The sequence below is a fragment of the Macrobrachium rosenbergii genome, chromosome 8, assembly GCF_040412425.1.
Source record: "Macrobrachium rosenbergii isolate ZJJX-2024 chromosome 8, ASM4041242v1, whole genome shotgun sequence".
In the NCBI taxonomy this organism is placed as follows: Eukaryota; Metazoa; Arthropoda; class Malacostraca; order Decapoda; family Palaemonidae; genus Macrobrachium; species Macrobrachium rosenbergii.
Window position 1 is genome coordinate 43,772,183 of NC_089748.1, and position 24,218 is coordinate 43,796,400.

Sequence of the window (24,218 nt, forward strand, 5' to 3'; positions counted from 1 at the left end):
GCTTGAATTTCCAGGCAGTGGTCCCTGAGGTGGGCTTATTCCATATGAACACGGCTCACCTTCTGAATAATAATAATAATAATAATAATAATAATAATAATAATAATAATAATAATAATAATAATAATAATAATTACTGTAACTCATAAACTCATACACACCATTCCGTATATTTTCCACTGAAATATAACTTGTGACTAAAAACTCATATCAGGAGAAAACACTTAGAGATCGTCGCAGGGAAGACTTCAATTTATGCCAGGAGATATAATATAAGGTGAGCCAAGCTAGATATAAGGCGAGCCACTTGACGTGTGGCTCCTTCGAGTGTCTGGGGTTCACGATGCCCACATAATCAATGGCAAAAGCGCGCGGCTCATGTACCGCATATATACAATGCAGCAGTGACCTTTTTTTTTTTTTTTACCTCGATTTTGAAAATAGGATGATGATCGGTTTTTAACAATCGTCATCCTTAGAGACAATGAGAGGAATTGAGATATTCTAAGAAGAGCAAAGAATTATTATTATTATTATTGTCGTTATTATTATTACGGGCTTGGTGGCGGGCGCTACGCGCACTGGAACCCGACGATGCTGTCTTCCCTACCATCCCGAACCCCGATTTACCCGCCCCCACCCGCAGCGGACAAACAGGTTAGCAGGAGGAGGGTGGATGTCTCCACTACCCTCCCGTTCGCCTACCTACCACGCCCCACTTGGGCGGACAAACAGGCTAGCAGGGGGAGGGTCGAAGTCTCCCCTACCCTCCCGTTTCCCTTCTTAACACGCCCCCACTGGGGCGGACAAACTGGTTTGCAGGGAGAGGGGTGGCTGTGTCATGTCTCCCCTACTGTCACCCGGGGGAGAACAAACATGAAAGATCCACTCAGATTTTATCATTACAGATTATCATCATTATATTAGTGTTTCTTGCCATTCCCACAATGATAACCTCTTCTCCTCATTATGATGATGATGATGATTGATTACTGTTTTCTTGCCATGCCCCCAAAATGATAACCTGTTCTTCCCATTATTATTATATATTATTATTATTATCATTATTATTATTATTACCATCCCAAACAATAAATTTACGATTCTATGCATTTACCTACAGCAATGCGTTTGCAAGCATACACAATAACGCGGCTTTGCATAGCACCAGCACACAAGTCACTGTTAATTAATGCCACAACCACAGTTCGCGGATCAGTTTCATGTGGAAAGCCATTAGCTGACCTCGATAAAGAATTACTTTCGTAATCACAAGCCACACCAAAAAACATTCCTCGCTTAGATATGAATGACATCTTCACTGGCAGTCACAAACCACTTCGCAAACTTCCTTGGATTCTGGAGGGTCTTAAATCTACGTAAGACGGAGATATATTCTAATATTTTTTGTGTGTGTAGTACATAGTCTACGGGAAACCTTAGTTTTACCAGACCACTGAGCTGATTAACAGCTCTCCTAGGGCTGGCCCGAAGGATTAGACTTATTTTACGTGGCTAAGAACCAATTGGTTACTTAGCAACGGGACCTACAGCTTATTGTGGAATCCGAACCACATATGAGAAACAGACAGTCTATATATATGAATATGCAGAAAGTGCGCTTTCATCACTATCCAATGGTACATTAATTCATATACTGAATTCTGGTGATTAAGCATTTATCTACATACACCCAGTTGGTGCTTAAGCATTTATCTACGTACACCCAGTAATTGTCTTCAAGGTACACTGACAAGTGTTTTTACACTCTGGACAACAAAATGTTGCATTACTAAAAGATTTCCGTTAATAAGCGGATGTGGGTATTTGGCGCTTTGAAGTATCATTTCGTTATTTAATAAACGATTCTGCAACCCAACAGCCAAAATCCATACAAGTAATGTGAACACTGCATCCAGGAAATGAATAATAAATAAAAACGAATAATGAATAAAAGCGTCTCAACTGCACAATAAAAATGAGGCAAAACACTTTTACGTTGATGAAGTGAAAGTCAAGACAAAAAAAAAATCATGTAATGAAAAAGAAGAAATTGTTTTAAATATTTAAAACAACAATGAAAGAACTCTCCCATACAATGAAAAAGAGGGATTAACAAAAAAAGTCTGTCACGCAATGACAACAAAAACTACAATTTAATAAAAAAAGTACTAATTAAATCTTGCCACCAATGTCATGAGAATGAGGAGAAGAAGGGAAATCCATCATGAGAATGAAAATGAGATAAGAGTCAGAGAGCGATGCAGCGAGGTACTGTGAATACAAGATGGCCTCCAAAAACGTTGTAACTGCCAGTCTTCCTTACGTTACGTCACGTCTCTCTCTCTCTCTCTCATCCTACACCTTCATTCGCATACACGTATCAGGGAAAGTGAGTGCATATATATATATATATATATATATATATATATATATATACATACACACCGAGTTGTGATAATCTATTCATGAGAACGGCACCTATACCATTCCAAGCTCCCAAGTTCTTTCTCTCTCTCTCTCTCTCTAGGGCTACGTACTTTCATTATTATGCACACCAACAAAAATATCTAGGAGAGAGAGAGAGAGAGAGAGAGAGAGAGAGAGAGAGAGAGAGAGAGAGAGAGAGAGATTCTATACATATAAATATATTGGGAGTGCGCGTGTGATAATTTATTCATGAGAGCGGTACCTTAATACCGCTACCATTCCAAGCTCCATCTGTTTCCTTCCTTCTTGGCCTGCTTGTTTCCGTGGAAGCAGAGAGAGAGAGAGAGAGAGAGAGAGAGAGAGAGAGAGAGATTGTAACATTAAAGAGAAAGCGACGTGCCGAAACCTATTGCACCCCAGATCAACTTTCCTGACTAACGTACATGTGTGCGCGTGTGTGAGCGCGCGCGCGCGCGCGTGTACGTAGCCCGTACTCAAGCAAAATTACGCACACGCAAGCTCACTCTGAGAAAGGGGTGCTGATGGGCCTCCAGTCTCAATTCTTGGGCTCTCTCTCTCTCTCTCTCTCTCTCTCTCTCTCTCTCTCTCTCTCTCTCTCTCTCTCTCTCTCTCTCTCTATATATATATATATATATATATATATATATATATATTTCATAACTCACTCCAAATTACATAGCTTTGCAATAATACCAAGTTGGTTTGTGTTAACGCTGAAAGTACATAGGCCTATAGTGTTTCTGCTTGTAGGCTTACCTATTTTTAGATACAATAGCCAACAGTGAGAGAGCGAAATTCATCTTTACACGAGCTCAAAATGTTACCACGTAAAGACAGCGACAGCACACAGCTTTGCCATCAGAGATCTATGAAGAAAATGGGAACTTAAACTGCACAAAATGGACTCCGCAATATTTCACCACAGAGGAAGAACAACTGTTATATATATATATATATATATATATATATATATATATATATATATATATATATATATATATTATTAAAAAAATGGTCTCACAATATTTCACTGGAGAGGATGAACGCTATTTAATATATTAGACATTATGTATACACATATACATATATGTATGTGTATACATACATGTGTAATATATTAAATGGCGTTCATCCTCTCCACTGATACACTGTGGAGACCATTATTACGTTATATATATATATATATATATATATATATATATATATATATATATATATATATATACACATATATTACATAATATACACATAGGCCTAAGAACACACTGGCTCTATTAGCATAGTAACTGCAACTAACCGCAATTTCTCTGGCCAAACCTAACCCCCAAACCGACGCCAAGGATAGGGGTTGGAGGCAAGGAGTCACAATAATGCCTCACCATTACGACCGAGAATGCTACCAGTAGGCATACCAGATTCAACCTTCATGATACGCATGCCTTACTCTCTCCCTCCCCGCCGTTAACCTTCCTTTCTTTTTCCTTTTTTTTTATTTCTAGTTCTCGTAATATTTAGCATTTGAGGAGCAATTCCACCTTGTTGGAGAGACTGCAATGATTGGGGAGAGGGCGGGGTGAGGAGTAGAGGGGGGAAAAGGAACTTAGAGGGGGAGGAGGGGGGGGGATACAAACAAGACGTTATGTAACCGCTGCCAATTTAGTGAATTTTGTCTCTCGCTTCGTACTGTGACAGAAGGTTGGAAGGAGAAACAACTTTACTACCATGAATAGGCAATATGCTAAATCCAACCTAAGTGGAAGAAATAGAGCAATATTTTCGATTACTACTGTTCTCTTCTAACTATTTCATATTACGCTCTGTTACTTCTTTAAAACGAACACCATATCCTTTGGAAGCTTGAATTTCAAGTCAACAGACCCTGTGGTCTTGTTCTACATGAATGAGGTTCATCTTCTGAATAATAATAATAATAATAATAACTCGAGTAAACTTGAATCGACAAATTCCTCTAACTACCATCATGAACAGTTGGAAGAGAGAGAAAGATAAGTCTCACACGTGAAAAATAATATATAGAGAAAAAACAAAGCCACTAGAAATATGAAACAACACCTAACAGTGTAACTAAAGAACTATGTCACTAATAATAACGGAAAACTAAGGTTAATGAATGATAACTCAAAATATCACAACGAAACAGGGAACTTCATGTATATCTCTAAAATATATAACGTATATACACGTGTGGGTGTGTGTATATATACTGTATATAGGCTATATACATAACCTATATACGCGGGTGTATGTGTGTGTGTGTGTGTGTGATTTCTGATGCTACTATTGGAAAGCATCATGAAGGCGAGATCGCGTTTACTTCAATAAGTTCGTTCCGTTGCCACTATGAATCATGGATGCGCATGACGTGTTTCGAGGCTCTACCAAGTTTCCACTAATTCGCGCCACCTCCGTCTTCCCACGAGAGAGAGAGAGAGAGAGAGAGAGAGAGAGAGAGAGAGAGAGAGAGAGAGAGAGAGAGAGAGAGAGAGAGAGGATTTCTAATCTGTCCTTGATCAGATCGAGAAAGTGATAAATTTAGAAATAATAAACAAAGAAAACGAGGAACGCAAGGGATGGGGGGGGAGGGGGGAGAAGGGCTATCACGAAAATGAGTGCTCGCGGACGCGTAAGTCGTATAACTTAAACTGGCACTACGATATTAAATATATATACATGGAAAGTTGTTACATTACTACATCTCGGTTAAATATGTTCGTGCAATTCGAACACTTTTACATATATTTGGTATTTTTCAAAATCTCACATTCATACAATATATATATATATATATATATATATATATATATATATACATATATAATTATAATCACCCATTCCTTTTGTTTCTTACTGCCATTACTAGTGTCGTTTTTAATTTCACTGCTATAATAAATATATTAATTATCTTAATTCCACAAAAAGATTAATTGTATAAAAGTAGACAATGGTCGTCAAAACTAACAATTAGGCTAACAGACTATTCTAATGATGCAACGCCCGTGCAGCAAACAGAGGAGGGGGAGGGGGAGGCGGTAAAATGGGTGGGTGTGGGAGTGTAATAAGCTGGGGCCCAGCGCGAGGCTAGCAGCCTATCTGGCTACCCCGCCCGTCAACTACCATTCCCCCAATCCCCCACCCAACCACGCTACCTTACAACCATGGTATACCATAGGAACGCATACAAAGATGTCGCATTTATTAAAATCAAATCTGCGAATAACGGCAATTACACGAGATATAGTGAAGGAAATATAATTTTAAAACGAATAATGTAATGTGAGAACGTACAAAAAAATTTAAAATAAAATATCAGTTAAATTGCGATTTTCCACAATCTAGGCCAAATCGCGATCTAAATTAATATTAATGGCCCCGCTTCTTTAACTATAATTCGCGAATATGTGTATATATATACAAACATATACATATATATATGTATATGAATAGGAAGGCATAACTGCCTTTCATTCTCTTCCTATAGGACTAAAATAAAAAAATATGTCTGGTAAGAACCACTGCAAAATTATAATATATATATATATATATATATATATATATATATATATATATATATATATATATATATATATATATATATAAAAAGGAAGTTTTGCATACATCTATATGAAGCATTCCATGATTCTGTTCGGAAACGACAAGTCTGATGCCGTATATTTCATATAAATAAATATTAAAAAAAAGTCCTTACTGCTCATGTAACGGAAACGGAACGGAATATATGACTAAAGAATAAATGCGTATATGTGTGTGTGTTAATGAGTGCGTGTGCGTGGCTATTCTATCTGTTGGCTCGCATTCACTCACTCACTCACTCACTCTCATTCTCCGTCTCTCTCTCTCTCTCTCTCTCTCTCTCTCTCTCTCTCTCTCTCTCCCGGTTTCCGAAGCCACGGGTTTCACTACTCCCCCTCTACCCAGACCCCGCTTTGCCTGTCAGACATTTTTTATGCTTATATTGGACTGTTTGAGTAAGCATTCCCTTCTCTCTCTCTCTCTCTCTCACTCTCTTTTGCACACACACACTGTCTCTCTCTCTCTCTCTCTCCTTCATTCAAATAAAAGATTTTAACCCATTAATTTGGCTGGCATATATAGGCCGACATTCCTTTCATAACACCTGCACGCTAATGGCGAATATAGACGTACATACATACTTTCTAACTAATCACAGGATTTGCTGCGTTTCGAATAAACACAACAATATCTATTTGCATATAAACGCACGTATCCACTGCTTTCTACAAAATTAAATAGCCCTGTAAACAATATATACAAGATGTATAAAGAAACAGACACAGTTGCATATTACAGAAATCAATAAACGCTTCCTCCCGCTAAACTCAAGTTATAACGCGTGCAGTGTATGTATGTATGTGTATGTATGCGCATAAATTTTGTAGGTCGGTATACAGTGGTTTATACAGCTGTATACAAGCTACAGAGTAAACGCACAAATATCTAGATGGAAAATAATAAATAAAAAGTACTGATCGAAAGTGTCTGTAAAAAAAAATATTACAACATTACACATCGGCAACCATTCAAAAGTAGTGTGTGTATTTTATGAATATGTATTGTAAATGGACGCCCGTATACATACAAAAAAAAAACCAACGCGGAGGAGGGGGGGGGGGAATATAACTTTTAAGGTTTACCGGTTTATATGCATATCACCAATCTAAGGGAAATGTGGGAACAAGGCAAGGTTAAAAACCGCAGTCCCCATGTACGCTGCTTGGCATACGCGATTCTATAAATGTTAGAAACACAAAAACAACATTCACGTTTGCCTCTTCCTAAAAACACTACGCAGAATAACATCGAGAGAGAGAGAGAGAGAGAGAGAGAGAGAGAGAGAGAGAGAGAGAGAGAGAGAGAGAGAGAGCAGTAGCAATAACATCAAAGACCACCCGCCCAAGCCAAAACAGCAGAAGCAGAGAAGCAGCAGGGATAGGGGGATAGGGGATGGTACGACTCGTTGGTGGAGAGGAGAGGAAGGGAGTAGGGGTGGGAGATTGTGGTGGCGGTAAGCGCTGTACGTTCGAACCTCCATAACCAGCAGCTGAGCAAGCAGGCTGCAGATGGCGTTCAACAATCTCTCTCTCTCTCTCTCTCTCTCTAGATTACCATTACGATTGGCTCCTGCTGCCTTACGAATTATAAATAGCATCTCACCTTTCCTCCAATCACGCGGACTAGCAGGACCCAAAAGCACGCAAGCTTGGTAGCCAGTTTTAATCAGCAAGCATAATGCAAAATCACATAGGCCCATGCTCCATAGGCCTATATACTCCATGCACGATGGAGATGTTGTCTGCACACGTTCACTCTTGATCGGCAGTCAAATAATGAAAATGACTGCCACGGTTTTCCTAGCCTTCTCTGAAAAGACTCATCATTGCAGAATATATATATATATATATATATATATATATATATATATATATATATATATATATATATATATATATATGCATAAAACAACAATCAAGAATATCAATAGTCTACACAGCGGCGTGCATACCAACGCTCACTTTACTCACGCAAGAGACAACATAACGTATTCCTTTCTGTACTCATAAATATACCCTCTTATTCGATCACAAATCAATCCAGCGTCGCAGAAGACCGGAAAACAACATTGTAGGTCGAAGTAATATGGGAGAAAGAGAAGAGCGAAGACGGGGGAAGAAGAGGGAGAGGGGATTTAAGGGGAGGGGGGAGGAGACAGAACGATGACTTCTGGAACTAGGTTACCGGTTCATCAAGGTTGTGGTAAACTGGCAACACAGCATTCACATCAAGGATATGAGAGAGAGAGAGAGAGAGAGAGAGAGAGAGAGAGAGAGAGAGAAGAGAGAGAATAAAATATTAAGGAGTTAAAATACAACAATCCCACGCGATGACTTTAATCAAGAAATTCTTGGACACTAAATTTTTCACGCATGTAGCATACATAATGGCAGTGCACTCGACAATATATTAAAAGCTAAATGTACAAGTGAATATATACGATTCACAGGTATATGACCAAACACGATGAAAACACATAATATGCTGCGTGAATTTCCTCGATAACAATAAAACTAGTTATGTGAAGCTGCACATTTTAAACAGCGCTACGCAAAACCCACATCGTGCTTCTCAATGACGATCAACGCTCACCGATGCCGCAGATATTCTCAACAGAAGCATAAATATGCACAACGGAGCCTAACTCATAAAGCAACGTAAAACAACGCGTTTCCTTGGACATTTAACAAAGCCTCTGATACAATGAAGTTAAATATGTTCCTTAATACCACCTAAAAAAACAAAAATGAATAAAATAAATAAAACCTAAAATCTTTAGAGCGTACCCACACTAAAGCAAAATGTGCTTTCTGCTACTAAAGACAACAGATAACAAACTGGACACTTACTATGTATAGAAGAAATTAACATAAGCCTGAGTAGGCCTACCAAAATTATTATATACAAGGTTACAGGGATAACACTGAATGAATGATTCATCACAACAAATTAATTCTATGAATACAATTCACGGTAAAACGTAGTGACTGGCCCTAGACCATGAAGAAAATCAAGCGAAAATAATTACAATAGATGAAGCCCACATTCCCAACATTTAAGAGAGAGAGAGAGAGAGAGAGAGAGAGAGAGAGAGAGAGAGAGAGAGAGAGAGAGCATGCTCTGTAGCAAGGTATCAATTTAAAGCCAAGTTCATGCTGACAGTCAAACAGAACCGGATAATCAGTTTAAATTTATTCCAAGTTAAACATTCACTTACCATGCAATATACGAATGATTCTTCTAAATTAAGGAAAACGAACCTGATTTTTAATATCAGCCTTCTACAGAGGACAACAACAAAACGTAAAGGACAATAACAAGAAATGAAAATATAAATCGCATAACGATAAAAATGCCGAACGAAGCCGCAGCAGAAAGGAGACCTCAGGCAACGTAATGTAGGCCAATTGTAAAATGTCGCTTCTCCTTAACGGACAATGAGATTACTTAACGAACATGAACGCCATCTCGAAGTACGCTTATCGAACCAGTAAAAGTATTTTACTTGAGACAGACGTCGCACCGGCGATGTAAGGGCGAGGCTTGGCGGGACTAGGGTGGGGGTAAGAGGAGGGGGGAATGGAGATTGTGTACCACGCTCGTGGAGGAGGAGGAGGAGGATGGAGAGGAATTCTAGCCTACGTGGCTTATGCTGCACATAATTATCGATTGATTACCGGATTATCTGCCTAACAATTGCCCAGCATCCCAACACACATTTAATCGGCGAGATTCAAAAATTAAACACGATGACGTCACTTATAAAAACAAAATTATGGTGACGACAACGACACGGGAATAGGTAACTTCAAATATTCCAAATTGCTGGTTACTTCTAATAAAAAAAAAGCTTAGCATTGTGCTACAAAGAAATAAACAAACAAAACAAATGCATATCTTTTGTTACGACGTCTTGAAGAAAGGTATATCAGTGTTCTCGAATCTCCCACGCTGTTCACTTTTGAAATGCGAATCTGCCAATTATCCTCAAAAATTCAGTTGCGTTTCATTTTCCAGACTATTTCAACAGAGGGTTTATTTTTATGTTCTTCTGCCGCGTGAGTCTGCAATAATATGCATTTTAAAGCACCGGCTTACATGTGCTCCCAGCAAGCACCAACTTTCGCTTTAGTGAGAACATTCAAACTCACTTCTGGCTCTGATGCTAATACCAACTCACTTCTGCCTCTGATATCAATACTATTTCCACAATAAAACAAACTAATTCTACCACAAGCTTATAAAGCCCATTACGTAATACAAGTCCATTATCTTCAAACCTTTCCTATTATCTTTAGGAAAAATCAAACAAACGGGTACAAAACGACACAAAATCTTGAAAAAAAAGAAAAAAAAAATTCTTTGAAATCTTTGCAATCGTCAAAAACCCTTAAGAGAAACTTTCCCCAGGACATGCCGGCGTACGTACACACGCACAAACATACAAAACCGGGGACGGAGACCAAGAATTCTAGCAATTGGCCCTAGAACATACGGAAAGGACATAAAATTTAAAAATACACAAAAACTACCGCGGATCTGTGCGATATACTGAAATAAATAAAAATTTGAGTGCCGATTACAATTCGACGCACGATTTCCACAACTAAATTTTACATAAAGGGACATGATGATTAGCATAAAAAAAAGGGGGCTAAATTTGCGCATAAACAAACTGAAGCATGTGACAGCCGTGTGACGCATTCCCTAGCAAAGCCTTGACATCCAAAAAGACAGTAGCTGGCTATGTTGAGTGGTTACGCCAAGGTACGTTGGGGTTGGGCGGGGGCACCCGGAGAGGGGGGAGGGACGGGTGTGCTTCAATGGTGGGGAGGGAGAGAAGATGGAGGGGAGAGATGGCGTCTGTGCCAGGGGAGCAGGTAAGAGGTGTCTGGGAGGAGTACAGGACTGATGTTTAAAAGACGGAGGAACTTTGGTATGGGAGTCTGTGTGTGCTGGGTAGGGGGGAAGGAGAGGGGTGCCGTGATGCGTCAGGTAGGAGATAGGGGCGGGGGAAGGGGGTGTGGTGGGGTGGGCTGAGGGAGAGAAGGGGAAGGGAGGAGGCCTCGGGAGGAAGCATACGAGGGGCCTAAGGTCAGGGACGACTTCACAGGGCGGTTCGCATGATTCGCACTCTTCTGGGGTGGAGCAAGCCTGCATGTATTAATACAAAAAAACTCTCTAAGCTCTGTTAATAAGAGCATAAATTAAACAAAATCCAAGATGCAATCCCGAGCAGAATTAAATACAAACAAATACACACAAAGGCCCACTACTTAAAACTCATTTCTGTCAAGCATCAAATCAAGAAACCTGTAGAAAATCACGGAACTCGTTCCCCATGGTAATTATAAAAAGAAAACGATCTTTCAAGATGAATTCAATGAAGTTAAAAAATGATTAAATTTCTACACTGGTTTTTGTAATCATTGCTCGAGATCTGACAGACCACATACTTTCCTTGGCTCGGCAAATGAGTCTGCACCATCCCACCTACAACTTGCATTATAAGTTTACAAAGACTAAGGGAAACTGAATCATTGAATAACTGAAACGTGCGCAATACGAAGCGGTTTGATATGGCTTTTAAATTTAAACGAAACGAGAAAAATGACTGAAAAAGCAGTATCACCATAAAATCCCAGAGGCTAGACAAGAATTATCACCAGACTACTGATAAAGTTTCGAGGACATCTGTAGTCGTTATGAAGCTTCTGACTTTACATGAATATATATATAAACCTAGCTATCCTCAATACCTTGCGAAAGAGTCTAGAATTTTTCTATAATTCTCTTAATGCTTTTTCGTCTGTGGGTTAAGAGAACGCATGTGTAATACAAGAACAATAAAAAAATATAGTACCAAGCTGAGATCAAGCGTTAACAGAGTAAACAAAGTTATAAGTTACGTCTAATCTGTCAAAGATATTGCTGACACCAGCACTTTCCTGAAAATTTTCAATAATAAAGTGACAAGCTGCGTTATGTGTAACAGACAGTTCTCAGAAGAGAAAACTATAATCAGATTCCTTCGGCTGCTAGTTGGAGAGAGAGAGAGAGAGAGAGAGAGAGAGAGAGAGAGAGAGAGAGAGAGAGAGAGAGAGAGAGAGAGAGAGAGATTCACAAGAAAGCCTTACACATCCCGACTCGCACGAGTATATTTGAGCACATGACGTCAATCCAACAACTGTGGAAATAACACGTTACGGAAAGAGAGAGCTAAAACAATCCGCGTTCACTTGGTTTTATAAAGTTATCTATGTAACTGAAATAATAATAATAATAATAATAATTATAATAATAATAATAAACATCAAATCTGCAATAGCAGCTAACACGTACATAAGCCTTCGTTTCCGTCTTGCACTGTTGTAATATTTCCATTTACAATACTGATGAACCAACGCAAATCTGTAGAGCATGCGCACTAAAATTGGATTAGGAAAAACAACTGACAGCAACCAACTACCTAGTTTTCATTGGCTACGTGCGTTTCTCTAACTATGAAAGAGTTCGAAATCATTTGTTTACTCATCGTGGTTCTGTAGTTTCATTATCGTCGTAGTTTTGCCAGGATGAGGTTGGCAGTGATGACAATATATAATATATATATTCCACACTTGAGAGGTCTAATTATAAGCACTAGAATGGAAAGCGACAGGAACAAAGGACGGCACATAAAGCAACAAGGTTAAAAACCCCCTTGGACAATATAAAAGTCAACACTGGAACAGGTTGTTTATTCATGAATTGTTCGTAGAATTTCACGAAATCCGACCGACATATATTATTGTCAATGGAGTACAACAGATGTTACGAGGTGTTGACATTTTCGTCTCCTCCTCCTACTCCTCCTCCTCCTAGGATAGCCTATAACCCCATTCGCTACTGAGACTTTACATATTCTCCTTTTTCAAATGACTGACTAACACGAGCAGCGTTATAATAAAAAGTTCGACTGTATTATTGGGAAATCCAGAACTAGAAAGAAATATTCCAATGCAATTATAAACTTGACATAACTGCCCATTTTTCTCCATTAGCCTATACAGTTTGCCTTTTAGGGAGCGCTTCTCATTAAGAAGTCCCAGTAAATTACCTTCTTTCTTACTGTTGAATCAACAATGAAATGTCGAGCAAGATGCACAGACTAATCTAAAGCATTTACATAAAAAATTAAGAACAAGAATTGCAACAATAAAAACATACTGGATAATGCACATTCAGTACTCATGAGTCTACTGTCCTAAACACGGCAACAAGTTTTACTTCCTCTCATATTTTCTCCCAATGCAAAGCTTCTAGTCCTCATACAATGACATACTATAAAAAAAGCTTCCATAGATCATCTCTATTAACTCTTTATTGTATTTCCCAGGGTCAACAGACGCTGTACAAAGCTTTGGCTTCTGAATTGGCAATTTTTTTTTAACCCCTTGTTTCTTAACATACAGCTGTACTGCTGCTCCCTCATCAATTCCTCTGATATCTGTCTTGTAGCCCAATTCAGGACCCTACTAACCATCTTTCCTTGTATACTAATTAATACTTTGTTACAAAAACACTGTACGGTACCCTATGCTAGCTGGGGCTCGGGTAGTTTTGTATTATCACAAAGGACCTCTTCATTAGAGTTTTTAATTCTGCAACTATCTAATTGCCCTCATTACACAATTACAATAAAAAAACCTTGAATCTTTTATCATAAAGATCTGCCTATCATATCTAGTAATTTCAACAACTACTGGGCAACATTATCTTTCAAAGAGCATCTCTTTATCTGCATATTTTACCTAAGACACAGTTGTTCGTGAACTTTAAACTTATCTCGTTTGCGGCTTTCCACAATATTCTCCTTTACCCTGCACTTGATTTCTTAAAATAAAAAGCTTCCCTTCCATAGACAGCTTTCGTTTCGTTATCCCACCACGTAATTTATATAAACCTTTGTTCCAAATTGACTACACCAACTCGACCTGATTAGACGAACTACGGTTGAACCAAGCAAACTAAAGGCTTATGATCCATGTGGCGATTCTTTCTTACTCTGAGCAACAAAGATTAGAGAATATTTTGAGAATGTAACCGGAGTGATCTGAAGAGACCAAACTACAAATAAATAAGCTGCGAAGAAATGTAGTATCCGAAGGCTGGAAGCTGGACTGAGACGGTGTGGACGTGTGATACGGGAATAGATTAAAAGCATAGGCAAGGACCTAAAAAAGGAAATTCGGGCAAAAATTACGGCAATGGAGAGTGGCTGGAAACATTACAGGAAAATCTGACGTAAAAAACGTTAGATCACTATGATGCCAAGAGAGGTTACAAGGACAATTCATGCCAACAACTGAACACCAATGGAGGAAGAGATTCCTTTAAATGGGAACCTGACAACCAATATGGGAATCGCGAGGAGCTTTTATCCATAAAAACATTTCAAAAACCTTGCGATTTTACTGCTATATGATTGAAAAAATGTTCAGTTACAAAAAAAAATTTAAAATTTAGTATTAGCCTAAAACTCTTCAAAACTTCTGCCGGAAAACACTATATAATCACTAAAATCTTACACAAGTAGACTTTCTTTACCTTAAAATTAAACAAACTGCATTACAATAAACGCTCTCTACTAAATCTTTCCATAACAGAAAACTAAATCTGAGGCTGGATGCATATTTGACCATCCTACTTAACAACGCGACTTCAAGACCGCATTGAGAAACCTGAGTGAGACCGGGATCACAGAGGCGGGAAGGGGGGTATTGGGAAGGGGAGGGGGGATGAAGTAGAAGTCATAGAGACGGGGCAGCCGACAGAGCGCTGGAGAGAGCTGGGAGAGGAACAGGAGGAGGAGGGGGAGGAGGAGGAGGAGGAAAGAGGACCTGTAGCCTAAGGGTAGGTCAGGCGGCATATATGAGGCGATGTCTGCTGACTATAATAGACCAACCCATTAAAAGGAATTTCTGATCTACCATGCATTACCTCCTCTATGCCAATATAATTTCTATGAAGGAACACGATGCGCTGGCAGATTAGATAAAAGATGTGGAACAATGGGGCAGTATAATATGTACTTCAAGGGCGACAGAGAAATAACATGGGGAACATACTTGGCCACAAAGAAAAGTAAGCAAAATGGTGAACAGGCCTTTCGCTGTAATTTTGACACTTCTCAGGGCCTTACACACACATTTATCAATGTTCGGTCATTCGTATTTCGATACACACACACACACACATGTATATATTAGCTATTTTCATTTTCCTTAACAAGGGTGGATACCAAGAAACATAAAAAAAAATACCACCGCCAAATTCGTTTTCCAATTAGAACTGTGGATAAACCTCGCGCCAAACTCTTCCACGTTAACCCCAAAATCTCCCATTTCCTATCCTGGCCCATACACAATCACCATTACAACTATTTCTCCTTCCTTACTAAAACCATTAAGCATTCTTTCACCGGTCCACAATGTTTCCCGCATACTGAGTGCAACATCTTTCCCATTATTCAGCTACCATAGACAATACACTCTTGTCCTATCCAAGCACTGAACCTTTCACAATGGCTGAACTCAGATGTGAATGCATTAAACTTTCTCCCATTTAATAAATGGGCTACCATGATTTTCTGATCTGCACAACATCAGCATGCACTCAAAAACCATACGATATAATGTAATGAGCTTAAAAAAGAAACAATCGCTGAGCTTGGAGCTGCTTGTCGTTGTTGTGCTGGCACGGGCTCTTGCTCATACAAGCAGCCCATATGGTAGCTGTTAACCCCATCCCCGGCCATTTAGCAATTCATATAAAGCAGGGTGGTGAGAATATTACTATTTTCTTGACATTTCACAAGGCTGAAGACGTAGTTGCCATTACACTTACGTGAAGAGGTTAAATGCCACTTAGGGGCATTTCCACCCACCAAGGGGTCCACAACCTTTCATTAGACCCTCCTCCCCCCTTGGAGTTCATTTATTTAAACTGCAGCCCAAACCATTTGCACTTCCTAAGGCAACAGCGCGGCGCCGGCAGCTTCACGCACGTAGTGAGAAAGCTCCATAGTAGTGAAGAGACAACAAATTCTCCCTTCTACACATTTACTATTATTATTATTATTATTATTCAGAACAGGAACCCTTTTCATATGGAACAGGCCGCAGGGACCACTGACCTGGAATTCAAGCTTCCAAAGAATATGTTCACCACAAGCAAATAACTAAACAAGCAACAAGTCGTTATCTAAGTCTGAACTTTCAATCAATTACCGCTTTAGTCACATCTCTCAATAATTCTACACCACTAAAAAGGGAAAACGAAAAATAATTCGAAATTACTGACTGACTGCGTCTACTTGGCCTTTAGCCGTAGCTTTCACTTAGCCTTACATAAAAAATAATCCCACACTGGTTAGAGCAACGAGTTAATAAAAATTAAACGTGAAACTTTCATCTGGCCTACACACGCTGTGGGTACATTTCATCAAAACAACAATAATAGAAGCTAAAATTAACAGTGTAAAAACACAGATAATAAATGCATGTCAGTACAACTTACTACACCTTGAATATTCACCAAAAAAAAAACGGCTGGCACCAAGCCACAGAACTTAATGCAATAGAAACGGGTTTCAAGATACCGTAACTATAGTCAACTAACGTCCTACAAAATTATAAGAGGATTTGAGTTAACGTAGGTTGGGAAATGCGTCTTTAACACATTTAACAAAGAGGAATTCACTCGAAAGCAAGTCGGTTTCACCGAACGTCATCGCGGAGAGAGAGAGAGAGAGAGAGAGAGAGAGAGAGAGAGAGAGAGAGAGAGAGAGAGAGAGAGAGAGACTAACAAAGTGGAGGTACCATCATGGAGGTGAAAATGCTATTTGAGAATTTCATGTCATTACGTCAGTAACAAAGCTCTGTGCATAACAAATTGAAGGTAACAATAGGTCACTTCAACTAGGCCTATTTGTATTTTTTTAAATAACAAGTTCGTATACTTCGCAAACAAAGCAACAAAACCCAACACTATAAACAAAACCAACGACTACGGTAACTCCTAACACAACAAAAAAAACTAACTATTAAAAGTTTAAAACGCGCATCACAACCATCAGAGTCACAACTCTGAAACAATACGTCAATATGGCATTCAAATTTACCCGATTGAAAATAAACATGAGCCAACCCGCGTTAGAACGAGACCTCAGCAGCAAACGAACTTAAACCAAGATCAGACTGTAACCGGTTACAATGACCTCCCACGAGAGCAGCGATTTGGTCTCTTGAAATGGCGGCATTATAATGTGTGTGTATATATATATATATATATATATATATATATATATATATATATATATATATATATATATATATATATATATATATATATATATATATATATATAGAGAGAGAGAGAGAGAGAGAGAGAGAGAGAGAGAGAGAGAGAGAGAGAGAGAGAGAGAGAGAATCATGGAACTTATCAGGCCGCCTTTAAGTGCAAGCGATAAACTTTTCGAAGAATTATTAGCTTAAACACGCGCACAAGCGCGCGCGCGCACGCTGAGAGAGAGAGAGAGAGAGAGAGAGGTGTAGCAGCAGCAGCAGCTGTACAGAATGAAGTGGAAGGGGGAGGCCCCCCGGGGAGAGTAGGCTCCCAACCCTACAAGGTTCTTCAATGTGAACTCGAGAGCTGAAGCTACTGGTTGCTTGCTGGGCAACTCAGCGCCATTACCAAGGCCACTGTCACGAGCTAGTTACGACATTACTTTCTATTACTGTAAAAGGATATTTTTGAGATTTCTGGGCACGATTTCCCGACACCTTTCTCTCCAAAATTATGGGGGCCAAAAGTATGACTAATATCACAAATACGGGGCCCGCGTAAAAAAACACACTCATTCAGCAAGGGATAGGGTGAAATTACAAAACATGGTGAAATTACTATTCTCAGGATAACACCACTTAGAAAATGGCTCTAATTCGTACTTCTCGAAACAAGATTCAGGCTTACATTCATGTTGGTCGCATTGTTTGCAATTCAATATAAAAAAATATAATACCCAATGATTTTCAAAACGGTCAAAACATCAACGTAAATGTAAACGTGAAAAGCAAATCAGTCCTGACAAATTTATCAGTCATCAATACTTGAAATGAGCTGATGGAATACTAACCTTGGGGGTCGAACTGTCACAGCAGCCGTGAGATGTTACTCGTGACAATTGTACCCCCACAACACAACCAGAAATATTTAAATGAAGGAACCTCGATAAGCGGAACACAAATGCACTTGCCAAGAGCATTTCCTTTACCAACATTATAGTTTATGAATATCTACTCTACCAGCAAAGCGGAATTTGACATCTACCCGGATTTTACAATTTACCGAAGCCAAAACATCCAGACATACGAACGCAACGATAGGCCAAGCCAGTCCACATACCAATAGCTTGTTTCGCATATAAGCCTTACAAATGTGTTTACGTGTGTGTGTGCATGCATGTGCATCTACGAGTAAACCATGTAACGTGTGACGAATTCAAAATATAAAATGTTTCAAAGGGAATGTAGATTGCACCTCGAATTAAAATGGAGAGAGCTATCCCGCAGAAGGTCGAAAATATGAGAGCAGTGCCAGTAATAACCAAAAGATATGCAAAGGCGCGCCGTCACAGAGAGAGAGAGAGAGAGAGAGAGAGAGAGAGAGAGATTCTGAAAAAAGCCCGTAAGATTTTTATGAAAAAACATACTTTATTCTTACAATCGTGTCATCAATTTCCTGCCAGACGATTTCTACAATCTTATAATTCCTGCGAAAATAAAAATCCTCCTCCTGCTACATCCCCCAAGCTCGACACATCACAAGGAACAAAGAAAAGTGAAATAATCCCGAACGCAGGTTCGCTAAAGGCCGCAACCCCGTCCCGGCCTATAACGAAGATTCTCACCTTTAAACCGTTGCACCTTAAGGCTGGAAATGAGTGCTCCGCTCGCGAGGGCGCCTTGCACTTCTCTTACTTCTCGGTCGTTACCCATTGCCAGCAAAATACGAAACGGGAGATTTGGATAAACTGGATAAACGCGAAGGAGGGCGAACACCGGATGACGTAGGCCTACAATTGCAACGGCGCTCGAGAGGCAGAAAGGTAACATCAGGGAAGAGGGGATGTGCCTTACCGTCACATCCACAAGATGCATGATGCACGTGGCCTGCATGTTACAGATGATGTGACGACGTGTTACGGGGAGAGAAGGAACGGAGGGACGGGGAGGGGGAGGCCGAGAGAAAGAGGTAGGTATGAGGAGGAGAGCTTTAGCGTTTGGTGAGACTGACGCAGCAACAAGGTCACGTCTACAAAAGCTTTACTCAAAACAAATATGTGCATACATGGTACACTTAGCCGCGTTCAACTTTCTATTGTTAGCTTTAGCGTTTTAAGGACAAAACAAACTAAAAGAATACAACAATCAAAAACATAATATTATGGGACAAAGATTTTATATTCAAATCAGGTTTTGTGCATTCTTCATTCGAATCACGTAGCCCACATAACAAATGAATTTACGAAGAATAATATGAGAACGAGCAATAATTATCAACACGGAGACGCTATTTATGCAGAACCCAGCATGAAATGCGAATACTTTCAGTATGTCATTTTTATAATAATGCTATTGGGACGAGTGTTCTCTCCCCCTCCTCCTCTGCCACCATCACAGCCAACACCGGCCATTTTGTCCGGCTCCACAGCCATCCCCCCTCCTATCACCAAATAAGGAATTATTTTAATGAGTAAGATTTTTAATTGTGTTTGTTTTACAACCAACGACAATTATACGTTGCAATTAGAGTATAATTACAACAGTTTAAGAAATGTAGTTCATAAACAGCAGAAACGTAGAAAACAATTGGTAATCTGATCATTCAATTTTTTTTACAATACAAACCAAAACTCATAATAAATAGCTGTTAACGAAACCCGACAAAATGAGAAAACAAATCAATATTGAACCATCTTGTCCTTGCATAACGAAACCTATAATAAAAACTAATAATACCCGTGACACTTAGCCACAACCCTGGATTCATCCGCCGAAATGAGATAAAAGCTGCAGATAAGAGCGTTATCAGTAGAGTCACATACTCATTCTCCCTCCCTTCCTTCCAAACTAAACATGGCGGGGGTACGAATTTAACGCACCATGTGATCTCGATGACAATTAGTCCGTAATATCGGACACCGGCGCCAACGAGCAATTATTCTAAGTGAATGGCGAAGTAACGAATAAAAATCATGGAAAACTGTGTGTTTAACATATACTGTCTATGTAAACAGACATGGTTTTCAAAATCCACCGCCATAGGGGAAAGCACTCGAAGAGCTGCTGTGAGCGTGGGTTTCATGACGAACATTGGACTGTCAAGTTTTTTTTTTTGTTTTTTTTTTCCAAACACGAGGTTTCGTGAGTTAAAGGGATTTGTCTGTAAAATACATTCACCAAACGTTACAAATGCTGACTGATATAAAAAAACTGACTTCATACCGCAAGGCTAATACAAAATTCAACGAAAAGTCTATTTTTAAACTGCCGTATTTATGCCTTGGTAAACAGAGCTCGTACCTGCCTAATACTTATAAACGGTAGCTGTTTAAAGTTTTTATACAAACTACGGATGGTGTTAAGCCATCTGAACCAAGATGCAAATCGAATATTACAGCCTTCAAACATGCACCCCAAAAACTCTACAATAAACTTTCACTCGATAATGGGTCTGAAAATACCGTGCGGAAAATAAAAGACTTGTTACTTTTATTTTCCGAGTGTTACGATGGAGCATTTTTTAAAAAATAACAAGGAGTATTTACGCCACACCATTCTTTTAACCCCCTTAGCATACGTGGGAGCGTTTTGGTATTGTGGTGCTAGATACGGAGTGTGTAAATTTGATAAACTCCAAATATAAAACTCGTTATCAATCCGGATGTAGTCACCAGCACTAAATATTTGTATAAAATAAGAAAACTAAGCCTATATGTAGACATTATTCTTGAGAAAATACAAATGCATGCCTATTGAGAGTACCCCCCAAAAAGGGCAACTCTGCCCGTTTACCGCAATCTCAACCATATCTCTACAGCAGGAGTAGTATTCGACAGTTCACATAGTCAGAAGAATGTAACACAATTTCCAGTCTTCTCCCAAACAAGTAACCTTATCCATGAAATATGAAACGAGCTGCATTTACACAATAAAATGGCATGCTTTCAGTTTCATGTCCCCCCCCACCTTCAGAATCACTAGGCAACCTGGCACAATATTCTCCTTTCACGACGAAAGCTCGTGTAATCTTTCAGCAAGACTTGACACGCTTAAAACCCTGGGAATTCCGCGCAATTCCGACCAACACAAATTCATCCTAACGTTTTCGGAGGACTTAATCTAGAACACTACACTGTTATGCGACCAGTAAAAAGAAAAAACGTGATTTTCTACTCACCTCTCCATGTTCCTCACACCTGCCGTCAGGCGTGTTTTCTGGTAGAAAGTATATCCTGAGGGAGACGAGGATTTGCCCGGACGCCCTGTCTTCCCAGAGGAGCTGAGCTTCTGCTACGGATATGATATCTTCCTCTTGCCATATCTTGACGAAGAAGAACTCCCCAAGCGACAAGATACGCTGTTTGCCATGCAGCGTGTATCTAAAAGCTTTGTAGAACGTGTAATTTCCGTGGTGGCCGCACGGAGAGCCCACAAACTGAAAAAGAAAAAAAGACAAGAGTGGGAGGGAGGGGGTAACAACTCAAAAAAGCTCAACAACTGCCAAATAAAATCGTCAGTTTTACGCGGGGAAGGGGGGCGGGTGATGATTTCGACAGAGTGATTCATTACATTTTGGTAGCGTGTACAAAAATTTTTCCCTAAATTCTAAACTGACAAAATTTGTACCAATTACGGTTAACCCTCGTAATCTCCCTACAGTCAGTTTGACAGAAATTGGATAGGCCTGGTACATAGGGGGAAAAGGAATGTTTTTTTTTCAAGTCACTGACGATTATTGATTATAATAATAATATAGGCATATTGCCGCCCAAAGCATTTGGCCGAGATAGCTGCATCTCCAACAATGAATTCCGGGCCTATTAACTAGCACTCCATTCCAAGGGTCACCTTAAATCGCTCGGAAAGCCCCCCTCACAAAACTCTGCATGGAACAACCTTGCAAAATAAAAGACACGTACTGTACTAGGCTAGCACGGGGGAAATTTATCGGGAACAGCATTGAATATGTTAAAATAACACGCCACAGTACATCATGCTCGTCCCAAAGACACGAGCCAAAGCACGAGCCTCTGCTCACACTCTCCGTTGCTACAAATAGGTAAGAACAAACCTGCCTTTGCATTAAGGCTCTCTCTCTCTATCTATCTCTCGCACACACACACACAAACCCCACCACCACCAGCAGCAGCAGCCCCTCCGACCAAACAAACCCTCTTTTTTCACTATTTTCTCCTCACACCGCCGCCTGTGCGGCTTTTATTTCGAACGGTACCACGGCCGGTACATTTAGACACAATTCGGTACCACTTACGTACCTGTATTTTGTGATTAGTCATTATAAAAGGGAATTAATTTGCACTGTATCCCGCACTCACGCCACTTCACATCCTATACTTTGTATTTACTATCATTACGTGACGTCACAGAATGATCCTCGTGACGTCACGCTGAATGGGCGGAGCTTACCCGCTGTTCTCGCCGAGGATGCTTTCTCTTTTAAAAAGAAAATCGAGGACTTTCTTTATTTCATTTTCGGATGAATTTCGTATGTATTAATGTTTACAGATTTGAGCTGCCTTTTTTATTTTTTTATGAATTTTTCCATCGCGCCCTTACAAACAAAACGACACGATGTTTTTTCTCCAAGTTCCAATATTTTAGGAGTTCGTCAGCTGGTGTTGTTTATATCAGAAATAAGGCACCAAATACTTAGCTCTCTATGAGGTTCTCTATGGTCTCTTCACACTCTAGACAATTGGTGCTTTATAAACTTCACTAGAAAAGTGAGTATACCCTTTTTTTATATGGTTTTATGCGTATTTATATGCTTGTAGAAGTAAGTGGTTTTCGAGTTTTCCTCTTCTTTCCTCGTGAATAAGGAAGTATCACCAGTTATCAAGACAAGGTTGTGTTATCATAGAGGCTTTTCAAAAACATATATGGCCATTTCATCTTCATTTAATCCTCTAAAACATTCAAACTAAGATTTATAGACTTACCATAGCTAAAGCTGGCTTTACCCGCGTGTTTTACTAGCATAGGGAATTCTTGTGCAGGCTAGGCAGTCGATGACCTTAGTCGTTGCGACGTCCTGTTTTGCAAAAGAATCTAGATGTAAGCTAGACCCGAGTAGAGCTTAATATCAGTCAGGTGATTATAATGGCATAAGTTTAAGTCAGTTTACCTATTTGATGTTAGAAGAACCTATTTTTGGTAGCCACTCTCTGTCCTCAAGTATGAATTATCGCCTTAATTCTATAGGTTAATGCAACATTATTGTAAAATGTATGGTTTTTCTCAGGTTTATTATGTCATGTAAGACCCACAAAATTGACTTCTCGCTTACATTTGCATAGCTTATCCTGTATGCAGACCATCTAAGAATTTAACTTCATATCAGTCGTCAAATCCACATTATTGTGGCACTCGGAGAATAAGAAAGCCTTTAGTTTGTACTTGAAAGCTAAATAATTATGCATAGGAAGGCCTCCATTTGGAATTTTGTAACATTTTCATTATGAATTATCGAGTGATCTGTTTAGCTGTCCTGTTTATTGCTTAAACTATGGTGGAAGGTAGGGAATTTAGTAGTAAATAAAAGTTCAGCTGAACTTTCATTCCGCAAACAGATTTTTTCAGGAGAATTACAGTACAGTAGTCCCTGCATTGTTAGATATGCTTTCTTTGAAATTCATGTTTAGTTCTTTGCATATATCCTTATATCTAATGGATTTCTTAGAACCTTTTTGGTTCTCTCATGTCCCCATCATTTTTTCTGCCCCTCTTGCTCCCCAGGGTAGTATGCAAGTAGAGGTGTTTTAGCCTGTGTTCTCTAACTATAGCAGCTGAGGTGAGTGTCCTTCATGT

The 24,218-nt window shown here is 39.4% G+C and overlaps 2 protein-coding genes across 14 annotated transcripts in view; one reads left to right on the forward strand and one right to left on the reverse strand.

Annotated features, from left to right (window-relative positions):
- LOC136840757 (AT-rich interactive domain-containing protein 5B-like) overlaps positions 1-22,811 on the reverse strand; it is a 200,742-nt gene extending 177,931 nt beyond the window's left edge. For 5 of the 11 annotated variants that reach the window (XM_067107618.1, XM_067107612.1, XM_067107616.1 and 2 more), the window contains exons 1-2: positions 22,667-22,811; positions 21,568-21,825 (exon numbers count right to left, since the gene is read on the reverse strand). In XM_067107618.1, the coding sequence (XP_066963719.1) occupies positions 21,568-21,825; positions 22,667-22,687 (279 nt within the window). In that variant the 5' untranslated portion in view covers positions 22,688-22,811. The other 6 variants (XM_067107615.1, XM_067107613.1, XM_067107611.1 and 3 more) reach the window with 4 other exon arrangements.
- A 184-nt stretch (positions 22,812-22,995) lies between these two features.
- Positions 22,996-24,218, forward strand: part of LOC136840758 (ectonucleoside triphosphate diphosphohydrolase 1-like) — a 28,267-nt gene continuing 27,044 nt past the window's right edge. For 2 of the 3 annotated variants that reach the window (XM_067107622.1, XM_067107624.1), the window contains exon 1: positions 22,996-23,134. The gene's annotated coding sequence lies outside the window, so the exon portion shown is untranslated. Of the gene's footprint in view, positions 23,135-23,200; positions 23,257-24,218 lie in introns of those variants that run through there. The other variant, XM_067107623.1, reaches the window with a different exon arrangement.